General features: G+C 39.7%; 2 protein-coding genes across 3 annotated transcripts; both read left to right on the forward strand.

The window, feature by feature from the left end:
- The first annotated feature begins 4299 nt into the window (after positions 1 to 4299).
- LOC121642054 (ubiquitin-conjugating enzyme E2 E1-like) lies at positions 4300 to 15892 on the forward strand. Its single transcript, XM_041988521.1, has 6 exons — positions 4300 to 4415; positions 5493 to 5678; positions 7763 to 7813; positions 9946 to 10078; positions 14686 to 14833; positions 15628 to 15892. Exons 2-6 carry the CDS (start codon positions 5524 to 5526, stop codon positions 15723 to 15725), a joined length of 585 nt encoding a protein of 194 aa, XP_041844455.1. The 5' UTR covers positions 4300 to 4415; positions 5493 to 5523; the 3' UTR covers positions 15726 to 15892.
- A 3988-nt stretch (positions 15893 to 19880) lies between these two features.
- nr1d2a (nuclear receptor subfamily 1, group D, member 2a) lies at positions 19881 to 24701 on the forward strand. 2 transcript variants are annotated; one of them, XM_041987867.1, is made up of 8 exons: positions 19881 to 20216; positions 21794 to 22018; positions 22112 to 22200; positions 22303 to 22447; positions 22550 to 23289; positions 23382 to 23567; positions 23984 to 24194; positions 24306 to 24701. In XM_041987867.1, the coding sequence occupies exons 1-8, from the start codon at positions 20186 to 20188 to the stop codon at positions 24503 to 24505; spliced, it is 1827 nt and encodes a 608-aa protein (XP_041843801.1). In that variant the 5' UTR covers positions 19881 to 20185; the 3' UTR covers positions 24506 to 24701. The 2 variants fall into 2 exon arrangements, with proteins under 2 accessions (XP_041843801.1, XP_041843802.1); XM_041987868.1 differs by lacking the exon at positions 19881 to 20216 and adding an exon at positions 20245 to 21075.
- The last annotated feature ends 1754 nt before the right edge of the window (positions 24702 to 26455 follow it).

Genomic DNA, 26455 nt, shown 5'->3' on the forward strand with positions numbered 1-26455 from the left:
GCCTCAACATCCTTAAATATTCACACGTGTTCAGCGGCCCTGTGTCAGTCAGTTTCTCACCTCCTCACTGCTGATGTCACACACAAACACAAGCCTGATGATGAAACACTGAGCTTGGAACGGTGCCATATCTTCGAGGTTTTTATTACCAGCATCAGGGAGGTGTGATGTTTTTATTGGTTAGTCCCTCAGTCAGCAGGATAGCTCAAACTCATGAATGGATCTCCATATAAGTTTGTAGCTAGATGGACCTTTGGAAGAAGTGATTGTGTTTTGGAGGCTGATCCAGATATGAGATGTTTTCATGGATCTGAGGGTGTGTTTACAGGGTCTTCAAGAAAAGACTGAGTCAGAGGAATCATATTTATAAGGCATGAAAGTAACTTTTTTTTTTTAATGACTGAGTGCATTAAACTGGTACTTTATTTTTAGTCATGCTCAGATGGGTCAGTTTAGTTCAGACATGGATTACATTGAAATTAATCTTTTGTACAAACATGGTTTCCAGATGATGAATCTTACTAAACCACTTCATCCCCAGATGTCCCACTGTACCACCATCAGGGCAGATAGTTGCTGTTGCACAAGCAGTTCTAGTCAAACCACTGTCATCACTCACCAAACACTGTTAGTTACACTTGTTCAACTGCTTGTTAACACATATAGCTAATCAGCCAATCACACGGCAGCAACTCAGTGCATTTACTCTTTTAGATCTGGTCAAGATGATGCACTGAAGTTCAAACTGAGCATCAGAATAAGGAAGAAAGGAGATTTTAAATGAACATTTCATGGTTGTTGGTCTGAGTATTTCAGAAACTGCTGATATGCTGGGATTCACACACAACCATCTCTAGGGTTTACAGAGAATGGTCTGAAGAAGAGAAAATATCCAGTGAGCAGCAGTTGTCTGGACCAGAATGTCTTGTTGATGTCAGATCAGAAGAGAATGGGCAGACTGGTTGGAGATGCTACCTTGAAGCAGATGGGCTACCGCAGCAGAAGACCACACCGGGTGCCTCCTGTCCGCTAAGAACAGGAAACTGAAGCTACAATTCACACAGACTCACCAGAACTGGACAATAGAAGATGGAGAAACGTTGCTGGTCTGAGTCTCCATTCCAGCTCCACATTCAGACGGTAGGTTCAGAATTGGGTGGAAACCTCATGAAAGCATGGATCCATCCTGTCTCAGACTGCTGGTGTAATGGTGTGGAGGACATCAAGCTTTGCCCCCCTTAGTACCAACATGGCCTGGTTTAACCAGCACAGCCTACCTGAGTATTGTTGCTGACCATGTCCATCCTTTTATGACCACAGTGTAGCATCTTCTGATGGCTACTTCCAGCAGGATAATGCACCATGTCACAAAGCTCAAATCATCTCCACCTGCTTTCTAGAACATGACGATGAGTTCACTGGACTCCAACGGCCTCCACAGTCACCAGATCTCAATCCAGTAGAGCAGCTTTGGGATGTGGTGGAACGGGAGATTCTCCTCATGGATGCAGCCGACAAACCTGCAGCAACTGTGTGATGCTGTCATGTCAATATGGATCAAACTCTCTGAGGAATGTTTCCACCTTGTTGAATCTATGACACCAAGAATGAATGTAGTTCTGGGGACAAAAAGGGGGTCTGACCCTCTAATAACAAGCTGGACCTAATAAAGTGGCCGGTGTGTAAATAGGCTACACATGGCCTTTTGCATGAGCAAACAGAACCATGAACATGGACCGTGTTTACATATGAAACAATATCCTAATTCTGTGCTCAAAAGCACCTCATTGCTATAAACTCTACACCAGGAAAATGATTAAAACCTTGGTGAGATTTAAAGCTGGGACACATACATGAACATAAATACACTCATTGAAAACTATATTTACCAATTTAGTCTCCCAAAAGCATTTTACTGCAGACTTTTTTTCTACTTTAATGAGGCCTACGGAGAAACCAGAGCTTTTATCTCCAAACACTGAAACTGTAACTCAAGTGTCTGATATCATTTTAAAAGGGCTTGTGTATTTGCTCTATAACAATATTCTCAGTCATTACTTGAATGAGGATCTTTATGAACTGGTGGTCTTTAGTGCAGAAATATGTAAAGGTAAGTCAGCTTTTATGACAGAGTGGGAGCTTTTCATGTTTGTACCTGAATGCAGTATTTTGGCATTACGCCATGTTACTATTATAAATTAATGATACAACAGAGGCTTTAAGACTTTTTCTACTGATCAAGAGAGTTTTGTTTTTTTAATACATATTATTCCAGTTAGGCTCTTGGTGAGTGTTATGTTTTATAACTGGTAAGTATAAATATTAATGTGTCCATTAGCGCGTGAGACTCAAAGCCAGACGTCTTCATGTCAGACTGACTAAGCACTCTGGCTGGATTTATTAGTGCAGAAAGCTTTTTGTATTACTATTCTTATTTGTTTTATTTTTATTTAATTACTGTGTAGGCGTGTATGTCAAAGATGAAAGATAATTAATGTAGGTCTGTTTAAGTGAAAAGAAATGGTACTTTCATTCTCTTTTCCTGGATCTTAAAAGTTAGCACAAAAAGGAAATTTGTGTTTGGTCTATTATTCCTCCCCTTTAATAAAACCAGTTGGTGTTGTATTATACGTCGCTGGAAAACATGATTAGTCTCCTTTGTAATGAGGTATAACTTGTAAAGATCTTGCTTCTGTGTAATGAGCAACACAGCTAAACATGTTGATGATGCTTTCTAAAAGTCCCCCTGCAGATCCTGTTGCTATTAACTCTTGGTTTGAGTTGCTTGGTGGATTAGATGGTTGAACTCTTCCTCAGTGACACAGAAAAAAACAATACAATTTGACCATTTTATACTTAATTTACTTAATTAATACTTAATTTTACCTGAGTAGCATGTGGAACATCCATACACAGCTGCAGCAGCTAGGCACCTCCTCATGCTGGTCACATTTAGCTGTGTGATGGCACCCAATTCCTCAACCAGGTGTTGTTGAAGGTCAACCAGTGTGTTTGTGTTGGTCAGTCTGGCATGTACAGCATGCCCAAGCTGATCCCATAAGTGTTCAGTTGAGTTGAGGTCTGAACGGATCATTTCATCCTCTCCACTCCCAAATTCTGGAGGTACAATGTGATGGTCCTGACTCTGTGGGGGAGAACATTATCATTCTGGAGGATGGAGTTAGGTCCAAGATTCTGGAGATATGGAACCACTACTAGCACCAGAATCTGATTCTGATATGTCAGTCTGGTACCAGTCATACATCTATGACTGACTTGAATCTCAAATCAAGCGAGAATAAAGACAGAAAAATTTTGCAGGAGATTTTGACACATTTTGTGGGGGCACTACCCGCATGTTTAGCTGCTCATTCCACAGAGGCATGATCTTTACAAGTTATACCTTGCTGTAAAAGTGCCTAATCAGTCACAGTAAAAATCATCAACCAAACACAGATTTTCTTACTTTGTTGCATTAAGTTTATATTAAGACATTTTGAAGGTGTCCAGGATTCATGCAACACAGCTTTAACAGATAACATATTTAAGCACTGTGTTATACGGCTTAAATCAGGTAATATTTTATTAAATCAGACTAAACAGCCAAACAAAATGGATAACAAATTACAATATATTACTTCAAAATGAGAAATAATCCCTTTAACCTCCTTAAACTTAATGCATCCTCCATTAGAAAACAACACAATGTACCTCACAAGCCATAACCACTGAAAAGCAACTATTCTAACATACAAATCTATTAATATCTTATTTATGCATAACTATACTAGATGCAGATTCGATTTTGACCTGTTGATTGTACATAAAAGGACCAGATTAAAGATAATCTTTTTAAATTGTGAAAATGTGCACTCAGGATGATGCATTGCATGCAAATTTTCACTTCATGACATTATTATTACACCTCATGACTATTTCCAAGAATAGTCTGTGGTCAGTTTAAAGGTGTTTTTCTTTCTTTTTTTTAAGCATCTGTGGTTGTCGAAGCAGCAGGCTTGTCAAAACGGAACATCTATTAAGTAATAATTCTTCCTCAATGTTATAAACAAACCTCACTTTCCAGATAAAGTTTAATTTACCATTTAGTCATCTTTTTATAATCTTAAAAATCTGAAAAGTATTACTGTAATTTATCTGAGTCTATTTACAAATGTAGCCAGCTTGAATTCACAAGCTCGAGCTCCTGTTGCAATTGATGAGCTCCCAAGAGGCATTAACCTTATTAATATGCGTTTATTACTTGTGTAAGACACACGATGTAGGCTGACCTGATTCTCCAGTAGGACCGGTGCCGTTCTGCCTACTGCAGCCGCGGTAGACTACTTCCGTTCCGCAGAGGGCGACAGGCACCAGCCAGCCTCGACGGTGGCGGAGGTCCAGACACAATAGAGAGGGTAAGTTTTATTAGCAAGCAAGATGCGTGTTTTGATGCAGATATTTCGACATTCAAGTGGAGTGAGTGCGCAGGTTTACTGTTTTAGATTGTTTTCGGCTGATGTCGAGGAGGAGCTTCATGTTAAAAAGACAAAACAGGACGACCGGGGTTAGTCAGTCGCACGGGGGAAGGGCTCTGGCTATGTGCTGGAGTGGACTGGCTTATTACCATAGCTTGCACTTGTAATGTTTCACTCTAGTTACCGTTTGGAAAACAACGCAGTGATAAATTATGTTAACAACACAGCTGGTGTCTAATTCGCGTTACTGTATTCTCGTCCCAGAAGTCGAGGGGCCTCAGTCGTAGTTGCCAATTGGAGTTTAGAAAGGTGGAGGTGGGGGGGGCGTTAGCAGGTATATCTAGCAGTGATAATGACGGAGAATGGAGTGAAATAAGCAATTATCTAAATTAAATAGAATTTAACCCCTAAATGACAGACTTCGCCTGAGTGTACTGCTGTGAAATGGTTAACTTCAATATGCCTTTAACCCTCGTTAGCTTGCCAGCTAACGATACTTCGTGTCGCGGAAAAGAAAAAAACGTTAGCTAACATTTTTAAAAAACTCGTAGATTCTAATCCGTGTTACCAAATCTCGCGAGAAAACCAAACTAGCAGCTCTTTGAAAACAGTTTGGAATTTAATAAGAAGGAAAAACAATCGTATCAATTAATTATTGTATTTTAACTATCCACCACACGTTTATTGACAACTTTTAGGTTTAAATTAATGTAGCCAAACAGACTAGCCATGTAGTAAAACTTCATGTAGGTTCATGTATACAGTTTCTGTTTAAACTTATTTAGACAGCTTTAAATTAATGTGTTAAATTACTAGTTTACCATGTATACACTTTACCAATTCAGATAGTAACTTTATAAATAAAAATCAACATATTGAATGTTTTGTATTTATCCTCAACCACCAATCTTTATTATGTTATTGTGCAAAAAAAAAAAAAACATTTGGCATTTTGTGGGGCAAATTAATTCTGAGTGGTTACCTCTTGCTAACATCTTTTCGTTCTACCAACTTTAGGTTACGGCAATCTTCTGCAATCCAAACCGGTATGTCGGATGAAGATTCCCGTGCCAGCACCAGCTCTTCCTCATCACCACCTTCCTCCAGCCACACCAGACAGAGGGACGCATCTTGCAAGAAGAAACAGGAGAGCAAAGCCAGCATGAGCAAGACCTCCAAGCTGCTTTCCACCAGTGCCAAAAGGTAAAAAGAAATAGAAATAAAACCTGAGCTCGTGTAGCAAAGTTTCAACACAGCTCAGAAAGTATCCCTTTTGCTATGGTTACATGAAAAATATTAATTTTGTCTGATTAAAATCATTCTGATTCAAGAGTCTCACAGGAAGTTGTTTATATGTACACTAAAGAGAAATGTACAACATTCAGTTCGTTTCAGCCTTATTTGCATGGCTCCAATATACAAAAATGTCATGTCAAGACACTTTTACAGACACAGTCCAATCCAGTACAATTTGTTGTAGTCCAGTTAAAGACTCCATCGTATAATCCACATCAGTCCAATTTATAACTGTTCATCTAAGCCAATTAATAAATAAAATGTTTGCCTCTAATTTTCTCGTCAATTTAATCCCCCATACTAAATATACAAAGGGCAGCAGGCGACAGTGGAAAGGGAAAACTCTTTTAAACAGGAGGGAAAAATCTCCAGTGAAACCAGGTTCAGGAAAGGTGGCCATATGCATCAACTGGTTGAGGTCGGAGAGGGCAGGATAGAGGTGTCAACAGGAACCGTAACTAATGCCTGCCAGGGAGAGAGAAAAGAGAAACAAGTTAATGACAGTGATGTAGCATATTTTTACATGGGAAAAAACAGAAAAATGGAGGGAGATGTTTAGTGCAGCATAGGATGTCCCCCAGCAGTCTAAGCCTATAGCAGCATAACTAAGGGATGGCTAAAATTCACCCAAGCCCAACCTAACTACAAGCTTTTTTATAAAATGAGAGGTTTAAGCCTAATCTTAAAGGCAGAGATGGTGTCTGTTTTCCAAACTAGTGACCCAGTTTGGGTTTGGTTTGATATGTGAAAGTTTGCATGCCTCAAAACATTTAATAAAAATAAAGTAAAAATAAAGGGTACTTCGGGCTGAGAGTGAAATTGAGAAACATTAAAGTGAAAATACAAATCCTAATTGCAACATCATGCAGGTTGTGTTGCATTCAGGTAACAAATCCCAACACTTGCCTGGGTGCAAAATGCATCAAAAACAAAACCAGTGATGCCCAATGTTGATCCTCAAGGTCCTTTTTCCTCCTAGTTTTTAGATGTTTCCCCTGCTCCAACCCACCCAATTCAAACTAAATGAATCTCCTCAACGGCTTGATGTCAAGTTCTGCTCATGACCAGGTGTGCTGAAGCAGAAACATCTAACACCTGCAGGACAGCAGCCCTGGAGGGCTGGAGGCAGACATTCCTGCTCTGAACCAACTCATGAATGCAAGTTAAACATTCTGAGTGCACAAGTAGAGCTTCAATGAGATGTAATGAGATTGTTAGGAGACAATTGATTTAGATTGGAAGAGCAGCCTATAAATTCATGTTATATTGTCTTTGGAGAAACACTGCTGATATAGATTTAAAGTAAATCTGGATTATGGGCAGGACTTAAATCAATGGCTGATTAAACATAACCCTTTTCCCCAAATTAACTTCTAACACAAGATGACAAGAACAGCTGGTAGAATTTAAATTCTTCTCATTTAGAAACCAAATTCAGCTCTGATGTGAGTCTACTTGGGTGATAACCTCCAAATAAACAATAAATATTTATATTGACAATGGCAGCGCTAGTAATGATGTCCTCCTTAGTACTGCTGGCAGCTGCCATCAGTTATCCAGTCATTTTTCTTGCAGATCGATAAATGTCTCACCCTGTGAGGTAAAATAAAATCTAAAATCTGACGCATCACTAGAAAACTACAGAAGCTGCACATAAAGAAATGATTGAAGAGGAACAGCAGCTTGAACAGACCATAATTTACTCACAAAAAGGAGTAATACAAAGCCTGAATGTTTTTGGAAATAAAATCTAAAAACCTCTCACACATCTGTCTAGTTATAGGTGGATTTTCTGTTTCTGTATGCTTCTTTTATACATGGAACCAGTCACTAAAACCTGGTTACTCACTAATTCAAACATTTTTTGATGGCATAATGAGTGGATTGACAGGTGAAGTATTTTGTGAAGGTGTAAGTTAAAGTTGAAGTTGGGTGTCAGTAAATATGGCCTCAGTTCTGCAGTGACCGATTTAGATTCTTTATGTGTGCAGGATTCAGAAAGAATTGGCTGACATTACACTGGACCCTCCACCAAACTGCAGGTGAGTTTTTAATGTTTACTTAATGGTTATTCATTTTCTATCTAGCTGTTTATTTGGCAATACACAGATTAATTATTTCCCCTGATTTTAGCTGTTTAATTACTTAAAATCTAATATTAAAGCCTCATTAAATTTATATTAGTCTTGCATTATTCTGCCTTTAACTTGAAGTGTAATTGTGTGCAGTAATGATTTTAAGACGCAGTATTTAATGTGGATTATTTTCTGATAGTAGGTATGTAAAGACGACTAACAAGGTCCATACATTAAGTGCATATGTGCAAGGGATGTCACCACTACTTAACTTCACAATTAATCGTGGTATTAATCGTAAAGATTCCTCAATATCGTTACTTTACATAAAAGATCATGTCAAGTAAGGGATCAGAAACAGTTAAATTAATAATAAGATAAAATAAAAAAACTGAAAACATTTTTCAGTATGTATAATATATACAATAATGAATTATACACACTTTTGTTACGATTAATATTTTTTTACATTTAAGGTGGAAACTCGTTTTTAGGCTTTAGCTGCTTTTACTGCAGCTCTTTGTTAACGTGAGACCTGGCTTAACGCGAGAGCTGGCTTAACGCGAAAGCTGGCTTAACGCGAGAGCTGGCTTAACGCGAGAGCTGGCTTAACGCGAAAGCTGGCTTAACGCGAGAGCTGACTTAACGCGAGAGCTGGCTTAACGCGAGAGCTGGCTTAACGCGAGACCTGGCTTAATGCGAGAGCTGACTTAACTCGAGAGCTGGCTTAACGCGAGAGCTGACTTAACGCGAAAGCTGGCTTGTTCCTGATCAAACACATCAAGCACGACTTCAGCAGAAGCATCTGTCAATGTTAGTCTGTCAGTGTTATGTCATTCCCTCTGGTAAACAAGTTTGTAGGGTTGCTTTTAATTTAGTTTTGGGTGTGTAAAGCTCCGCTCTGCTGTTAGTCTGGGTCAGTCAGGCCAGCGTTCTGCATGTTTTAGAAGTTTCCCTGCTACAACACACCTGATTCAGCTCCAAATCACACAGAGCTCTGCTTCGAGCTCTGCACAAGTCTGCTAATTACCCGTTGATTTGAGTCAGGTGTGTTGCAGCAGGGAAACATCTAAAACCTGCAAGACACTGGCCCTCAAGGGCCAGGATTAAAGATACCTGTCCTAAAGCTTCACTGGGAGGAAATCTGTGACCTGTAGTGGTCACAGTCAGGCTCGTCGGCCTCCAGTATGTAGCCTTTAAAAAATATATATATATGTGCTAGATAGCAACACTACAGTGTCGAGATCAGTGAGGAGGATGATGATGATGATGATGATCTTAAACAGAAGTTGATTGTTCCGAACTAGAGAGGATGATCTACTACAGGTAGTCAAGGTGGAAAATATATGATATAATACAACTTATGATCAAGGTAGGCGAAAGAAAGCTTGTCTAGATATTATCTTACCACAAATAACAGTTTATGCTACTTTGAGTTTGGATATCAGTGTGCGATTAAATAAAAAAATGGATTATCTTTTAAAATCGGCCACATAGAAGGTCTTAATTCAGTCATTACTTTTAGCATTGAGTTAATGAGCTCAAACTTGAGATATAAACTCCATGTAGTAGCTGATGAGGAAACTCTGCCTCAACTTTGATCAAAAACAAACATTAGAGTGCAGTCAATACCTTTTATGTTTGATATTCATGAGCCTTGTTCCCAGTGGGGTATAAGTCCGCATGTTCTGCATGAGATGCTTTGAGGAAAAATCAATATGGATTACAGATCATGATGCACAGACACATCGCGGGGGATGTGCTTTGAAACAGGGAATCCATGAATGAAATGAGGCGAAAAGGATTGTTGACAAGTTGTTTTTTAAAAGGGAAATAGCCTGGAATAGTTTCAACAATAAATCTGCTGAATTTATAGATGAAAAGGTGAAAATTTGCCTTTAAAATATCTGTGTTTTTGCCTTCCCTCTGCATTATAGATGAGGCACAGTGATCCATCCTTATGAATATCAGAATTAACAAATAGAGACACAAAACACAAAATCTGAATCACAGCACAGTAGCAGGTTTCCTGCAGTGGAAAGGGAGGGTGCATTAGCTGAATATGCAGGTGTAAGTCAGGGTAATCTTTCTGTCTGCAGTGCTGGCCCTAAAGGTGACAACATCTATGAGTGGAGATCCACCATTCTGGGACCGCCAGGTTCCGTGTACGAGGGAGGCGTCTTTTTCCTGGACATCGCCTTCACACCAGACTACCCATTCAAACCCCCAAAGGTACTGAGTTTAATTTAATATAGCATTCCTGCTAGCTCAGGCCACACAACCTGAAGAAAGCAGCGTGAATACAACATACATGGTATAAGCAGCTAACACATTACTAACCAATCAGTTTAGTGGGGCCTTGGGAAAAGGTTTGGTTGAGAGATCCAACCAATGTTAGACCACACGTAAGATAACAAGCCGTCATTTCAGTAAGATAAATCAGGCCATTTAGCGTTTAAACACAGATGCTGAGCGTGGGTAGAAGAAATGTTCAGAGACGGTTAGCGTTATGTTGCTGAAATTAGCTTCTGATTTGTGATGCACACAAAAGGCAATTACGCTGCTTTTTGGGAGGATTTGGTGCACATTAGACCAGGTCCTACTGAAAAACTACAAGACTTTAGATGTTCAAATGTGGACCAAATTATTCTACAGAGCATGTATTAGTAAAACACAGAGCATCTGATTAGTGAAACCTTTGTTCTTTTTATGAAAATGCATATAATTTTCATTTTATTTGCATCTAGACCATATCAGACATCATCATCCAAGTAAAAGTTGTAAAAAGAAAAAAAAGTTTGAGTAATTAAACCCATGAATTTAACAATCTATCAGAGACAAAGACCCCATGAGTCCAAGCTGAAAAGCAGCAGATTAATGCATCCAAACAGGACACTGTGTACATGTATGTTTGGGGAAGGTCTGGGAGTTGTTGAGCACTTTTAGTATCAGCTTTTAGTGTTTGGACTCTTAATTAGTCGCTTTCTTGTTTGCTGAAGAGTTTAATGAGTTTTTTTATATGAGCAACAAATTAACATCAGTAGACTTGTTTCTAAACAAACATTTAAACATTTAATTTTGTCCAGATTGCTTTCATTTAACAACACAAGACCATTCAATGCTCTGGATACTCAGCAGTTTGCACAGGCAGAGTTCACGACCAGCCCTTAAATTTACAGCCTATTTATGAAAACATCTATAAGAGTTCTGTAAGAACATCTATAACATCTATAAGAGTAAAATGTGATCATTTTAGAGACAGTAGGACAGGATTCAGGAACAATGTGCTCCAAACTAATTAGTTTTTTTTTTTTTGTTATTGTTTTTATTTGTTTTCAGTTAACATCTAAAAGCCTGTCTCAGTCATCATAATCACTGGGGACACTAACAAGTGTTAAATGAGCCGAAATCATAGGTGCCATTTAATTATTTGGCTTGTTTATAAAATAAAATAAAAAGTTGTAGATTTATTTTTCCGCCTCAGTGTTTTGTTTCTCATGAAAATATTTTTATCCATCTCTGTAAATTATCTCTTTACGGCCAAAAGGGGGGAAAATGAGTCTGGAGTAGAGCTATATATAGAAAATTTTCCTTTATCACAATATTAACCTGCGACAAATAGTCCTTGTTTGCATATTTTAAGGAACAGACATGAAATTCCTATAACGCTGCTGAGCATTCATGATCTCTGCGCATCAATGACGAATCAAATGGACTCCTCCTGTCCTGCATGCTCCATGTCGATGCTAACAGCTGCAGCAATAGAGCACAGGACAGAGCGGTGTGGTGATGGAAGGTAGTGCATGGAGGGAGCGGTGTGGTGGTGGAAGGTAATGCATGGACGGAGCGGTGTGGTGGTGGAAGGTAATGCATGGAGGGAGCGGTGTGGTGGTGGAAGGTAGTGCATGGAGGGAGCGGTGTGGTGGTGGAAGGTAATGCATGGAGGGAGCGGTGTGGTGGTGGAAGGTAGTGCATGGACGGAGCGGTGTGGTGGTGGAAGGTAGTGCATGGACGGAGCGGTGCGGTGGTGGAAGGTAATGAGAGGAACGAGGAAAATAGATGCAGAAGAACTGGTGTCTAAACAGCAGCATATTTGGAACTACTTTGGTTAGAAGAGAAATGACACTACAAACACAGGTACACTGCAAGACATGTCCAATACTTGTTTCAGCCACCAGGGGGGGACGTTTGATCTGCGCTGCCACCTACAGTACAACCACAAGGAGCTATGGATGAATCTAGTAGACGTCTTGTGTGTTATGGCGAGTCCTGATGACTTTGTATCTCCTGACAAGGACAGCAGCATGGATAGATGGACTTTATGATGTTAGACAGTGCTCCACACTTACTGATGAGGGCATCTTATCTAGCAGTTTCAAGTGTTCTGTTTTTCATATTAGTTAGAAATCAGTGGATTAATGTAAACACTGCTTCATCTGACAGAAACTCCTCATAATAACTGACAATCCAAACTGGAATATTAAACACAAATCTCCTTATAATTTATCAAAAGTTGGTAAAGAAATAGCTTCAAACTTTTGCAAAAGCTGTCATTTTTCTCTTTCATCTCTAGTCTTTAGGCTGCAGGACACCTCCGCACACCATCTGTTTGTGTTGCTGGTACTTAGAGCTAAAACAACTACTAGCGTTATTATAGCACAAGGCATCAAATTTATTTATCGCAGGTTATCGTCATCACAGCTTTGAACAGTGTTGTCGCATGTTTCCTGATATCGTGCAGCCCCCGTCTGGAGCCGTTTGATTCTAAAACAAACAAATATGTTTTTTTTTTCCTAAGAAAGTATTTTCCTAAGTTTTGGTATCAAGTTTGAAACTTTAGTAAAATGACAGCCAGTCAGAGAGTCTGTGGCCTTTCCCTCTCGATGCTGCCCTGTCCGGGCTGGACCGCTGTGCCTTGTCTTTGTGTTTCTGAGTTATGGAGGCGAAATGAGGGTCAAAGTTGATGTGCCTCTGAGCCATAGCAAGCGTGTGAGTGTATGAAACAACCCGCGTGTTAAAACACTCGACTCTAACCGCTGACTCTCAGCTGATTCCACGACGCCTGCTATCAGAAAGCACAGGCTGAACCTCCTCTGTTTGGTTGCTGTGATAAGATGTTTGTTTTGTGGCAGAACGCTGCAGCTTGACCACTACGTGAAGGGGGCTATCAGAGAATTCTTCTGTCCTCTACAAATGTACAAGTTTTCTCTTTTTTTCTGCCCTTTATAAGGATTTTTTTTAGATAAGCTCATTAGTGCTTTGTCTGCACACTCTGGATCTGACCATATAAACGGTGGTTTATATGTTTGTTCCCACAGGATTACTGGGACCAGTTATGTAACACGCGTTGTTATTGTGGTGACAAAATGCTGATCTCCGTTTGTTTTGTTTTAATAAATGCTTATTTCTAGTACGATAAAACAAACACAAGTTGAAGGAATAGTGATATCAGCCGTAAAAATCAGGATGAAAGAACAAGCTGTTCAGAAGGAATGAAAAACAAAACGAGGAAACATTCGGGAGTCTGTTTGTTTTGACTCAATAAAAGACTAAACAGAGCTGACTTATCAAACTAGATATTTGATAAAATACATACTTGGCTGTGTTTGTGTGTTTGACTTTATGTAAACATCAGCAGGAAATGGCCTCATAAAACTAGAAAGGCAAAGGTAAATGTTGGGTTTTATGATGTTCAGGATCAAAGCTGCATGGAAAGTGTTCTTTTACTAAATCTGTCGACACCATTTTTATGCTACATTGATGTGATAAACATCAAAATACCTGCTGACATTCACACACTTCATTTGCTCCAAAATGGTTTTGCATTCAGTGTTGATAGATCACATTTTCTCCTGAATTCCAGGTTAATCTGTAACTGATAAACATTAGTGATTTACCTTTAAGATGATGAGCTTTTTGCCGTTGTAGTACCTCTTTTCGGCCACCAGAGGGCGACGCTCTCCTGCAGCCCAGACCCAGCAGGACGCTGCAGTGATGCAGACTCAGCAGTTCAGTATTGACGGAAGTACAACAGTGGTCATTTCTCATGTCATGTAATGTGACTGCTTGGCAGTTTTTAATCAGTTAACACCTTAACGCAGTATCCCTGAATGCAGTAAAAATAAAATAAAAAAAATGACAGAAAAAGACTGAAACAAAATACAATTTAAAATAAAATCAATTAATAATCATAGATTGGATAAAAAATAAATACATGAATAACAGTAAATACAATTAATAAAATAAATTAGTTGGATAAAAAAAAAATTAAGGCGGGGGGGCAGAAAAAGACTAATAAAATACAATTAAATAGTAATTAAATTAATTTAATTTCAATTTTATCCAATTAATTAATTTCGTAAATAAAAAAAAATCTATAGATTATATAAAAGGTGATTAAATCTATCCATCAATGCAATCGTTTTTGCACACACAATATTTTACATCTCTTATTATTATTATTTTTATTATTATTATTATTATTAGGCTTTCATTTTTATATATATTTTTTTCTAGCTATTGTACAAAAATATTTTCATAAAATAATATTCTGTCATATTAAATAGTCTATTAGGCAAACTTGTTTATTACAAAGACTTTATATTAAATTTTATAATAAAAGAATTTATTTCTCAGTGAGTGGCAGTGTGTTGAATAAAATCAACTTTTGTTCACTGAAGTGACTCATTTGCAAATATACCATCCACACCCATGCATATACTAGAAAACAGCCTTTAAGTGAGTGTCCACTGTAGTGGGCACTAACGAAACCTCTATGAGACATGATGGATAAGAGCTGCAGTTCTTTACATCTGACCGAACTGTTTTTGTGTCTGCAGGTAACTTTTCGCACGAGGATCTATCACTGCAACATCAACAGCCAGGGGGTGATCTGTCTGGACATCCTGAAGGACAACTGGAGTCCCGCCCTCACCATCTCCAAGGTGCTGCTGTCCATCTGCTCCCTGCTCACAGACTGTAACCCAGGTAAGACTGGCATCTTCATTCATTCAAATCTGCATCACAACATGCTCATTTCTATTCAGCAAGTTCACAATGATGGGCATTTTAAGTCAGAGATAAACATGTTATTCACCCTCAACCAACCATGAACAGCATATTTATTGTAATAGGCCCATTCCTTTTTATTTCTTAAAGGATTTTAGGCATTATTGGCCTTTATTTTAAATTAGTTTGACAGGAACTGGAGAAGAGGATGACAAAGAGCCACAGGTTGGTGCGCAAAATGCTTCTGCGTCTACTCCACCATCCTAGTAGTAGGTCTATTTATAAGATCCGTCTTAGGTTCGGTCTGGCCTTTTGCTTTCTGTGAAAACTCACAGCTGCGTAACAGAGCCCTGATTTCACACCTGCTCTGGAAATCAATAAAAAACTGTTAAACCAGTCTAACTCCACCAGTCAGTACAGCATAGCTCTCAGTCTTTGAGCATGATTTAAAAAAAAATGTAGTTTTACACTTATAACATGTTTATAAAGATTTGTTTTTAATTAGTGTTACCCTATTTTTAATAAATGTAATTTGAATGACTGTTAAGGATAACTCATTTTCAAACTGGAGGCAGAACCTCAGGAGGTTTTTTGTGTTTTTGGCTACTTGAAAAATAATTCAGCCCCACGCGACGGCTCTTATTCCATCCACATACAGATATTTCAGTGTGTAATGTACAGGCATTCAGATTAACCAAATTTATCTTCTATTCCTCTCTGTAGATAACTTTAACAAGTGTTTTCATTTATTGTTTTCTCTCCCTCCCATTCAGCCGATCCTTTGGTGGGAAGCATCGCCACCCAGTACACGACTAACAGAGCTGAACATGACCGAACGGCCAAACAGTGGACGAAGCGATATGCCACATAAACCCACAGGGCAGCAGTGGGAGGAGCAGGAGGGGCGGGGGGTTCTGGGGCGTTTGTGTCAGGGGTTATTTCTATCTCAGATTTTTAGTACTTTATTGTCTGGTATATTTTTTTGCTTCCTGGTTAAGTTATCTCCACAAATAAGATAAATAAAGGAACACAATGAAAGTCTGGTTGTCTTTATTTATACAGCAATAAAATAAATATTCTTTATTTATTCTAGATGGGAATATGGAAATTAGCTAAATTTATCAAATAAATAAAAATATAACCATATAGTAGAAGAAGAATAGACAAGATAATGTATTTTTTTGTTTTAATATATAGGGTTGAATGTTGTTTTGTGTTATCCGTGTCCTGTCTGTCACATAGTGAACGGGTACATTGCATTAAAGTCTATACTGAGTGTTTTCTACATGTAAATAGTGTGAAGTGTTAACATGATTCGTGCAGCTGTAAGCTGTGGAGCAGGGCAAAGATTAGAAATACACCAGTAACCAGGCAACTCTCAGACCATGTTTCAGTTTTAACCACATGACATGATGCGTGTCTGTGACCTCTCAGTTAACCGGCTAGATTTGGTGCACAAGCCTGCAAGTTTGAGGAATATTTATTGCTTTGTTGAACAGGAGCTGCACTGATAATGGTGTGTGCTAAAGATGGAAATGTTGCTGCTGGTTACCAAATATAGCCACTGCCCAGTGTAGGGGTTAAGTCATATGAAGCATGCGGCTCAGAGAGGTCATCCGTCTTCAGGTTTCAAGCTCAGGACGCCACCGGACATGACACGTGCCTGAGCTTCTGCAGGGGAAACGTGCAAAGACAATAAATGTTAACTCCCGTTAGGGGATCCATACCTCAGGGAATAAAATTTACTTAAAAAAAAAATGGGTGTGTTTGTGCATGTGTTTGTACCTGGCTGAAAGGCAGCAGATCTGGCAACGTAACTCATGAAAACCAACATAATTAACGTATTATTTCATTCAGTGAGCTTAATCTATTAAAATCCTCAGTCAGGTTTAGGCTGTCATCATCCACAAAGTGGCTCAATTCAAACAACTTTATTTATCCCCGATGGGCTATTTAGTTTTGCAGTTTCTTAGTTTAAAAAAAATAAAAGCAAAAACATTCAGACATGCAGGACGAGCCGGTGCAACAGATGACAGATAACAGGACTGTGGCATTTATAGATAAGAAGTAATAGATAATAACTAGATAATAAATAATTGGTTAAAAAAAAAGCTCTAAAAATATGCTGTTAGTGTTCATCTCAGAGTTATTGATGGCCTACGTGCTCTGGATGAGCTTCCATCCTGCCAGGAGTGGATCATTCCACAGAGGCTTGAACTCTGGCCAGACAGCTGAATCTGGTAAATAAATACTCCCTACAAGTGTTGGTAGTACAAATGTTTTCTAAACCATGACACGTTTTATTTTAATCATTTTTCTAATAAATTAATCCCTTTCTGGGCTGAAAAAAATTTAATATGGGGAGGAAAGTGGCAAAAAATGAATGGTTAACTCATTTAAACCCCTGCACTAGTTTTGTGGATCGACATCAGCAAATTCCAACCCTGATAAAAGAAATTCCCTGGGTTAGCCACCATAAAAGTTAATTATTTATGTTTGATTCGTCTACATTCTGTCCAGTTTGCACTTTAGGCTGCAAGGTAGAAAATTGCACAACATTTTTTTTATTTTTCTGCTGTGTAAATAAGAAACCTTATCAAATGTAATTTAAATTAAAAGCGGCTGCTTTTTTTTGTAGTTATAAAGTATTCAGACTGGGCCAATGGCTTTCCAGTGGGCTAAAGTAATCAAAGTACTCACTATGCTGGCAGAGTTAATGCAACATTTAGCTGATTTTTTAGGATTTTTCATAATCAAATTTACATTTTGAGTAGTTTATGTAAAATTTCCTTAAAGAATTTGTGCTATTCAACTTTTCTTTCTACTTGAAGTGGTGTTTTGAGTTTCATTTGGCAAGAATTTTCACTTCAAAATGAGGCTGTACTGAAATTGTTTTTCTGATAGGTGACACTGAGGACCATTACAGTTTCATTTACCGTTTTCAATAATTTGGCATCAAATAGAATCTGTGGTTAGATGCACGCTGGATGTGCTTTGAGTTTGGGGACTTCCGAAGACGGCTGACGAATGACAAATAGTTTCATTTAATTCTTTAGAAGTTAGGGTGGAAATAAAGCGCACAAATAAGACTGTTTAGATGAATTAGTTTCATTTTGAATCGTGTCCTGAATGTACATACCAGCCTGTAATTTTACAGGGATTTCCCAATTAACAGATTATTTATAATAAGTTTAAAAATGCAGAATGGGACTTACCTGGAAAAAAGATGGCCTTAAAGTTTAATTAATTCAAATAATTAATACCAAAATCTCACTACAAGGGTCATTTTTGTCAGGGTTATGTTTTTTTTTTTTTTTTTTTTTTTAGCAAAAATGTGGCTATTCAGCATCTGGACCTGGGGAACAGAAGGGAGACGCGATCATGCTTCAGGTTTTGTAACTGAAAATTCTTTATATGTGATTGAGAAGCTGACCAGTACATATGCAGTCGACTGGGAAACCATTTGAGACTAAAGAAGATAATACACTGATGCAACATGAGATCATTTCATCCCCATGCAAAAAAAAAAAGAAGAAAAAGAAACAGGCCCCGGCTTATCAGATGACTTTAATTGGGATCAAAAGAAGTGAGCCCATCTCATACTGTTTTAACCTTGTTGAACTCGCTTGAAGCATGTTTGGAAATTGATTTTTAAGACCTTATTATTGACTTTTAAGTTCCTTCATGGCCGGACATCTGCTTATCTATCTGACCTTTTAGTACCATATGAGCGTGTCGGCTAACATTTTGGTCAGAGGGCTTTTTATTTGCACCAGAGCATCAGCTGAAAAGCAGGGGTGACAGAGCTTCTGAGGTCAAAGTCCCAAAAATGCAAAAAAAGAGATCAGGTCAACACATTAGATCTATTCTTTAGACCTTTTCCTTCGAAATCTAAGAGCTTTTGTTATTTTATTAAGCTTTTAACTTTGTTGAATGCCTTATATTACATTACATTATTGTTGTTTTTGTTATGATACTTGTGATACTTGTTTTGTTGTGTAAGATTTATTCATTTATTTGTTCCCAGCAATTTGAAGAGGAAACCCCGGAGAACATTTTAAGGTATTTTAAATTGGGAAAAAAGGAAAATAGTAGATAGAATAAAAAAAAATCTTTTGCATATATGTAAAGAGGCATTATATTAAATTTTTGAGGCTTTAACAAGCTCATATCATCCCATTTTGCTTCCAAGGCCCTTTAACCCTTTAACAGCCAGCTCTGCTGTTTGGTTAAACAAACTCTTCAGTCACTTTGATGAATTTTATTGAAACATTGTGGAAATAAATATGCCTGAGCCATCTCCACCATTTGGTTTGGGTGTGTAATGCCAAAAGTATTTTCTCTCCGTCTCTCGTTTTATTCAGTTACTATTACAAATTATTACCAATTAATGATTGTTTCTATTAACCGTTATCTTAGCAATTTGTTAGAAACATTTAAAAGAGAAATGCAAAGTAACAAACATTTTTCTTTCTTTTTTTTCTTAGTGCAAATTTTAAAGGGTTAAAAGAGGAAAAGAGAATTTAAAGCAGCATAAATGTAGAGTTAAAATGCGAATGGAGATAAAAAACAAGTATTTTTAAAAGTTGCACATTAACACAGGAGAAATTTATGATAAATAAGGAAAAGAAAAAGTAAAAATGAAGTCACAGACAACTTTCTCTGGCTTGAAGGCCACGTGACTTTTAAAAGTCGTTTTTAAAACAGCTTAAGAAAAATGTGTCTTTACTTCTGAAAACCGTCTCGTCCACATTTCGCTGTAATGTTGATAATGTGTGACTCTGGGAAAGCTGATGCAGTTAAGAACTTGAACAACCGCACTCAGCTGTCACGGCTTCACCCTTCACGTTGTACCGTGCAACGTGACTGCTGTTTCCATTCCTCTGTTACGTCGACCAGCCGCTTTGCTCCGCCCCCTCCGGTGTCCTGAAAGTGTGTCACTGGGTTAAAGTGGCTCGAGCGGCCGGGTGGAGGGGCGTGGCCGACAAATGGGTCACATGGGCGAACCCACTATTGAGAACATTTAGTTCTCTCGACTTACCCGCAGTCACACAACAAGGGGGAGTTCCTCCGATTCAGCTACGCATACGCGAGCCTCTCGCTTTCAGGAACAGTAAACTCTGGAAGAGTCGCTCTTCCATGAGTCATCGACTCAGCCCTGCACAGCATTTCCCGAAAAACAAGCCCTGGTAGGAGCAGCAGCAGCAGCAGCATCGTCTCTCTACTCGTTGTATTTGCTTACAATAGCCGAGTTCAGTCGCAGCTGTCGTGAGTGACAGTTGGATTTAGTTAAATATCTATTGGAGATTTTTTTTCTACTTCTATCAAAAGATGCCTGAGGACATCGGGACAGCCAAACCTGGTAAGAGAACATTGTTAAATGTAACTATATTTATTAAAAGGCATTGTTAAATGGCCACCTCTGTACAGTGCAGACTTAGACTTTGCTGCAGTGGTAATGAATGATGACCCCATTCATTCAAAACACATAAACTAGATTCGTGCTCTATTTAATCGTTTTAGTGCGTACACCCTCTGTTTTCTTGTGAAACTGTCAATTATGTTTATCCAACATGTGGTTGTATTTGTGGTATTAAATACATGACGAGGCTTATTAAGCAAAAACAAGCAATGAGACGAGTTTTTGAAAAGAAGAACATGAACGAAGTGTTTATTTTCTTGCTGTATTTGTCGATTTTAAAGCAACGATTAAGCATCAGAAGACGCTAACATGATATAAATCATGTTTGTATTGAATTATTGTGTGATGGAAGTGTAATAAAATGGTTTATTTCGGTTTTATACCCGTGTTTTAAAACCGGGTTAGGAGTGCCAATACGGCGCTGCGACGCTGCTACATTACAATTGACACAACAACAGTGTTCCACTTCCACGACCCCGCTCACATGGACAGCGTAGCCTAGCCATGTGCCCGTGTGTACACGCTTTCTGGAGGAGGGCTCTGATTGGTCGAGGGGCGTTCCCCTTCTGTAGCACGCGTCAGCGGAATTGTTCTACGATTGGCCGAAACGGAGACCGTGACGTAGCGCATTGCATAATCCACTCCACACACGCTTCTCGTTGGCGCGAGGCTCGGCTGCGAGGTACACGTGAGACTGTCGCGGCTGACCTAGATTTCTTTTCCTCGCGCTGTGTGTCCACAGAAATGCATGACAGGTCCACGTGTGGGTGGGTCGTGAAAGAGAACAGTCATGGTTGAGGTTAGGTAATCGTCTGCCGTGGCCTCCAAGCGAAGTTTGTTTTCCACTTTTCCAGTAAAGACGCTGCTTGTCTTGTTTTGCGATTTAAAAAAAAAAAAAAAAAAAAAAAAAAAAAAAAAATATATAAATATATATATATATATATATATATATGTTTTGCATTTATGCTACACCACCCTATTTCATCTAATTTATTTAAACATCACCACTGAAGAAGTTTTATGTTGCCTTGTAATTTATTTATTCACTCAACTAAACAGCTAAACACATTTTGAATTGAATAATCTCGTGTTTTGTGAAGTGGTCAGGTCTTTATATGGAGCAGGCTTCACATTCTAAGTGTTTGCCTCATATAGTGAGGTATCTGGCCAAACATGTTATTACATAAGAAAGAGGATGTTTTCCTATTGCACGGTTTATTTTCTATCATTTGCCCTGGTGCTTCAGTGACCCTGTCTGGTCGTCAAGTCAGCGGTGCACATTCCCATTGCACACAGACCCTGGTGTGTTATGTAACCGAGTTATCCAACCAGTACAGGAGGCAATAAAGCAGGTCAAGCAGCAGCTGTGAATGAACCAACCAGAAAACAAAAGACACATGTACAAACACTCGATTTGTGTGCTGTCAGGGTGTATCGGAAACACTTGTAATGCTGTCACCACGGTATTGGGTTTCCTTCTTATAAGTAAACGCCCCTCCCACCCTCCCTCTCCATAGGAGGAGTCATCGCCTACATTTCCTCCAGCTCTGCCTCCACCTCAGAGACCTGCATGAGCAGCAGCCCCAGCAGCGGCTACATGTCAACATCGCCAACTCTGCCCCGGCCTTCCTTGCCTAGCCGGGCTGTGGGGATGGTGGTGGACATCGCGCCACCTGCAAAGCGCGGCCACGGTGCAGAGAAGGCCGGCCGCTCTTCCACATCGGCAAAGAGCAGCATCACAAGTAAGCCTGAATTAAAAAAAAAAAAACGACATTTAAACACTTTCTTGATTAGTATGTTGCATATTACTCACTTGAAATCTTTGATTTTTGCAGAGATCAATGGCATGGTGCTGTTGTGTAAGGTATGCGGTGACGTGGCCTCGGGTTTCCACTACGGCGTCCACGCCTGTGAAGGCTGCAAGGTGAGACGAGCAGATTGAATGATGTACAGCATCTTTGTCTGTTGAATCCATAACCTCTGCTTTTCTGCACACACTCACAGTTTTATCATCTAAATCTTCTAGGGCTTCTTCAGGAGAAGCATCCAGCAGAACATCCAATACAAGAAGTGTCTTAAGATGGAGAACTGCACCATCATGAGGATCAACAGGAACCGCTGTCAGCAGTGTCGATTCAAGAAGTGTCTGGCTGTTGGGATGTCCAGAGATGGTGAGCTTTAGAGTCATTTACTTTTTCATTCATTTATTCATTCATTCATTTATTTTTTGCTGTAAAACTCATCATCTAACAGATGTCTTTTCTGCGTCTTAGCTGTGAGATTTGGCCGCATCCCCAAAAGAGAAAAGCAAAGGATGCTGCTGGAGATGCAGAACGCCATGAACAACATGATGAGCAAAAACAGCCAGCTGCATGGCATGCTTCACGGCCACCAGAGCCCCTCGCTGCCCATGGAGGCTATGACCAGCGACGCCAGTTCCTCTTCGTCCTCTTCCTCTTCCTCCTCTTCTTCCGACTCTCCATCGTGTTCCAACCCTTCCTCTCCGCAGTGCCCCCAAGATTCAGAGTCTGTGGTTTCCATGGACACCAACTCCAGCTCGGCCTCCTCCTGCGCGTCTGACAGCAGCGAGGACGAGTCCGTTGTCACGGGGAACAGGCAGCACCAAGATGCCTTCGTGTTCAGCCAGCAGAGGTCGCCAACACAAGGCCAGGCCTCGCCCTCACCTGACATGGTCGCCCTGGAGACGGGGTGTGACAGCCGCATGGAGGAGCAACAGGAAAACTGGAACTGCTGGAACAACAATGTGGCTGTTGGGCACCAGCGTTGTCCTTATAGCGGCAGCCAACACGCCAACAGCTCTGTTTACAGGGAGGAGAGGGGAGGGTACCACCAGCAGCAGATGTCACCACGACAACAGCAGCAGCCGCAGCTCAGCAGCGGCCCAAGCTGTGATGCATCCGCAGATACCCAAAGACAGCCGGAATTTAACAAAGAAACTGCCTCTGGTGGTTATAACACACCAAGCAGCTGCATGAAAAGCAGAGCATATCTGGTGAGTGTTTTACATTTTTATGAATCACCTTAAGTTATCATGACAACCTCAAACACCGAATGCATTCTGATCCTCATCTTCATGTTTTCCAGGTCTGCCCGATGAACAGCTCACCATATGTGGATCCTAGCAAGCCAAGCCAAGAGATCTGGGAGGAGTTCTCTAACAGCTTCACCCCCGCCGTGAAGGAGGTGGTAGAGTTCGCCAAGAGGATCCCAGGCTTCCGTGACCTCCCCGAGCACGACCAAGTTAGCCTACTGAAAGCTGGGACGTTCGAGGTGAGAAGCCAAACAGGCTAAATGTAAACACCTTGTGTTTTTTGTGCTCATTTTTGATGTGAGGGGCTGCAGATAACCAGGATACAGGGACCACTGTGGTGCACATAAACAGCAGTCTGTCAGCTGCGTGCTGACTAATATTTGTCCTGATAACAGAGAGGAAATTAAAGAAAACTCAAAATTTCTTCTGTCTCAGTTCAGACTGTGTGGTATTTTGTTCTGAGAAGATGCACACATGCTCAAGTGGCGAAACTTTGGAGCAAATTTGCCCCATTTAAAGCTGCTTCTTAGAACTAATGAGCAATTTTATTAAGAAAAATTATGTAAATACACTGAATTTAACCAGATAAAAGTTTAAATGCACAAATCAGATCAAGATTTTAAGACCTTTGCTCCTTCCTCGTTCTGCCTCTCAGGTGCTGATGGTCCGATTCGCTTCCCTGTTCAACATGGCAGAGCGGACGGTTACCTTTCTGAGCGGAAAACGGTACAGCCTCGGCACGCTGCGATCGCTGGGCGCCGGCGAGCTGCTCAACTCAATGTGCGAATTCAGCGAGAAGCTGGCCGCTCTGCGGCTCGACGCAGATGAAATGAGCCTCTTCACTGCTGTGGTGCTCGTCTCCGCCGGTAAGATTAAAAATTATGCTTTTAACCACTTTTACACAGTGACAAATTCAGCACTTTTGCCACCGTGGCCTTCAGCGCTAACATTTTCTCTCTGCTTGTGCTCTGGTTCAGATCGCTCAGGGATCCAAGACTTAAACTCAGTGGAGGCCCTGCAGGACAAACTGATCCGGGCTCTGCGAAACCTGGTGATGCAGAACCACGGCGACGAGTCGGCCACGACTTTCACCAAGCTGCTGCTTAAACTTCCCGAGCTGCGCTCACTCAACAACATGCACTCTGAGGAACTGCTCTCATTCAAAGTGCACCCATGAAGGCTTCCTGAGAGGGGACATTTTTAACCCTCCACCTCCTTCAAACCTCCACCAGGACCTGCCTCTTACCAGCCCCCCGCCCCCACCCTGCACATCCTGTATTCGACCAACCCAGTTGCGTGTTTGTCTCTAGAATGTATGAAGTTATTTTTTATTCATCGTGGCTGAGTAGGCCATGTGGGGACTGAGGAGAGAACAATATAAAGTGTACTGTATTTATAGAAGTGATAGCTTGCTTGTTGCACACAAATGCATGTGTGAGAGGTTTTTAGTTTTACATTTGGATGCTTTTTTCTATTTTTAGGAGGAATGTGAGTACTTAACAGGCTTTATGAAATTATACAGTGTAGAAACTAATTTGTCAATTAGATTTTTTTTTATTTTTTGACATTTGTTTCCTCCTAAAGCCATTAATTCCAAAGTGTATTCTCTGATGAGCAGGTGAATGTGAGAGACAACACATACTGTACCTTACATACATGTTTGCCTGGTCCAAAACCTTAAAGGCTTCATGTGTGGTGAGGAAGGCAAGCTATCCGAAAACGTATCGATGAATGTGTGGCAATCGCTGCTAATGCATGGCTGTACCTAATGCAAACAATATTATCTGGATCTGATCCCCCTTCTGGCTCAGAAAGCATCAGTTCTTTGTTTTTGTTGTATATAGTGTTCTATGTTTTCATTTTATTTAATATTGTTTACATGTTCATGTCCAGGGGAACTGCCTGTACACTGCCTGGCCATTTCTAGGGGAGGGTCCATGACACCATTTAAAGTCAAAACACTACATTTGCACGAGTTCTCGAACAGAGAAAAGCAAGTATCAGAGTGCAGCACCGCGTCATGTTTAAAGGCCATGTGTAAATGTTTTTGCCATTTTCCCATCTTTCTTTTTGCTTTTCTAAATCAAACTGTTGTCAGCAGAGCACTGAATTTTGACTCTTGTTTTTCTCACATTGTTGAAATATTGGCTTCTCCTACTGGCATTACTGCCATGTGTAAATAGCTATATATAAATATATATATATATATATATTAAATATACATATATATATATATAAATCTCATGAACATAGACTATACATATATTATAGTATGAATAAAAACATGTGAAGAATACTTTGGTTGTTTGGTGTTTTTATTGATGTCCCATGCTTGAAATCTCTAACAACGATTATTAATATTTCATCTTCAAAATCGCAGTGAGTGTTGTTCACCACTAGATGGAGCTACATACCTGCAGCGGCCTTTAAACAACACTTCACTGAGAAGCTGGTGTGAGCATCGCCTGCAGATCAGTTTAGAGGCAGAGATTCATTTTGGCTAGATACAGAACAAGCATTATGTAATTACACTAATGCATCAACCCTGACATTTATCAGTCAAAATATAACCTCTGTCAGCCTGGGGGAAAACTTTACCCACTCCACACCTTCCCTTTGCACAACTATTTGGAATATTCCTGACTTTCATATTAAGAAATAAAGAAAAGAAAAAATTATTCTTCACCTCCTGGAAAGATAAAGGAATCACACATCTTCACAGGGGCGGTCCTGGACTGTATTATTCCCGGGGGTGAATGCCCTGCCTCAGCAAATTATCCAAAAAGAGATTACTAAACATCACTGTATATCAGGTTATTTAAGTGAGTTCAGACACGGTTAGCATAGAAAATGCTCTTTTTCTGAGCACAGGATGGAAAATAAACCAAATACATGGAGTAATATGTGAGTTGATCTCATATTTTAAATGAATTACTAAGTAAGCAGATTGTATTTATATAGCACTTTTTCCAGGTAAAAGTTGCAAAGTGCTTTACAGAGAGCAGAGAACAAAAGCAGCCACATAAGCAGATAAAAACACAGGAGAAAAGAACAAATATAACATACAGCATACAACAAAAGGACATAAACACATCAGATTCTTATCTAATTAAAAACGTTCTTAAAT

Source organism: Melanotaenia boesemani, chromosome 6, assembly GCF_017639745.1.
Source record: "Melanotaenia boesemani isolate fMelBoe1 chromosome 6, fMelBoe1.pri, whole genome shotgun sequence".
Taxonomy (NCBI): Eukaryota; Metazoa; Chordata; class Actinopteri; order Atheriniformes; family Melanotaeniidae; genus Melanotaenia; species Melanotaenia boesemani.

Excerpts from the sequence above, each read along its gene's own strand:
- LOC121642054 (XM_041988521.1), top strand. The coding sequence starts at position 5,524 with ATGTCGGATGAAGATTCCCGTGCCAGCACCAGCTCTTCCTCATCACCA. Across the intron at positions 5,679-7,762 it reads CTTTCCACCAGTGCCAAAAG|GATTCAGAAAGAATTGGCTG; the intron begins GTAAAAAGAAAT and ends TTATGTGTGCAG. Across the intron at positions 7,814-9,945 it reads GACCCTCCACCAAACTGCAG|TGCTGGCCCTAAAGGTGACA; the intron begins GTGAGTTTTTAA and ends TTCTGTCTGCAG.
- nr1d2a (XM_041987867.1), top strand. The coding sequence starts at position 20,186 with ATGCCTGAGGACATCGGGACAGCCAAACCTG. Across the intron at positions 22,448-22,549 it reads TGTTGGGATGTCCAGAGATG|CTGTGAGATTTGGCCGCATC; the intron begins GTGAGCTTTAGA and ends TCTGCGTCTTAG. Across the intron at positions 24,195-24,305 it reads TGTGGTGCTCGTCTCCGCCG|ATCGCTCAGGGATCCAAGAC; the intron begins GTAAGATTAAAA and ends GCTCTGGTTCAG.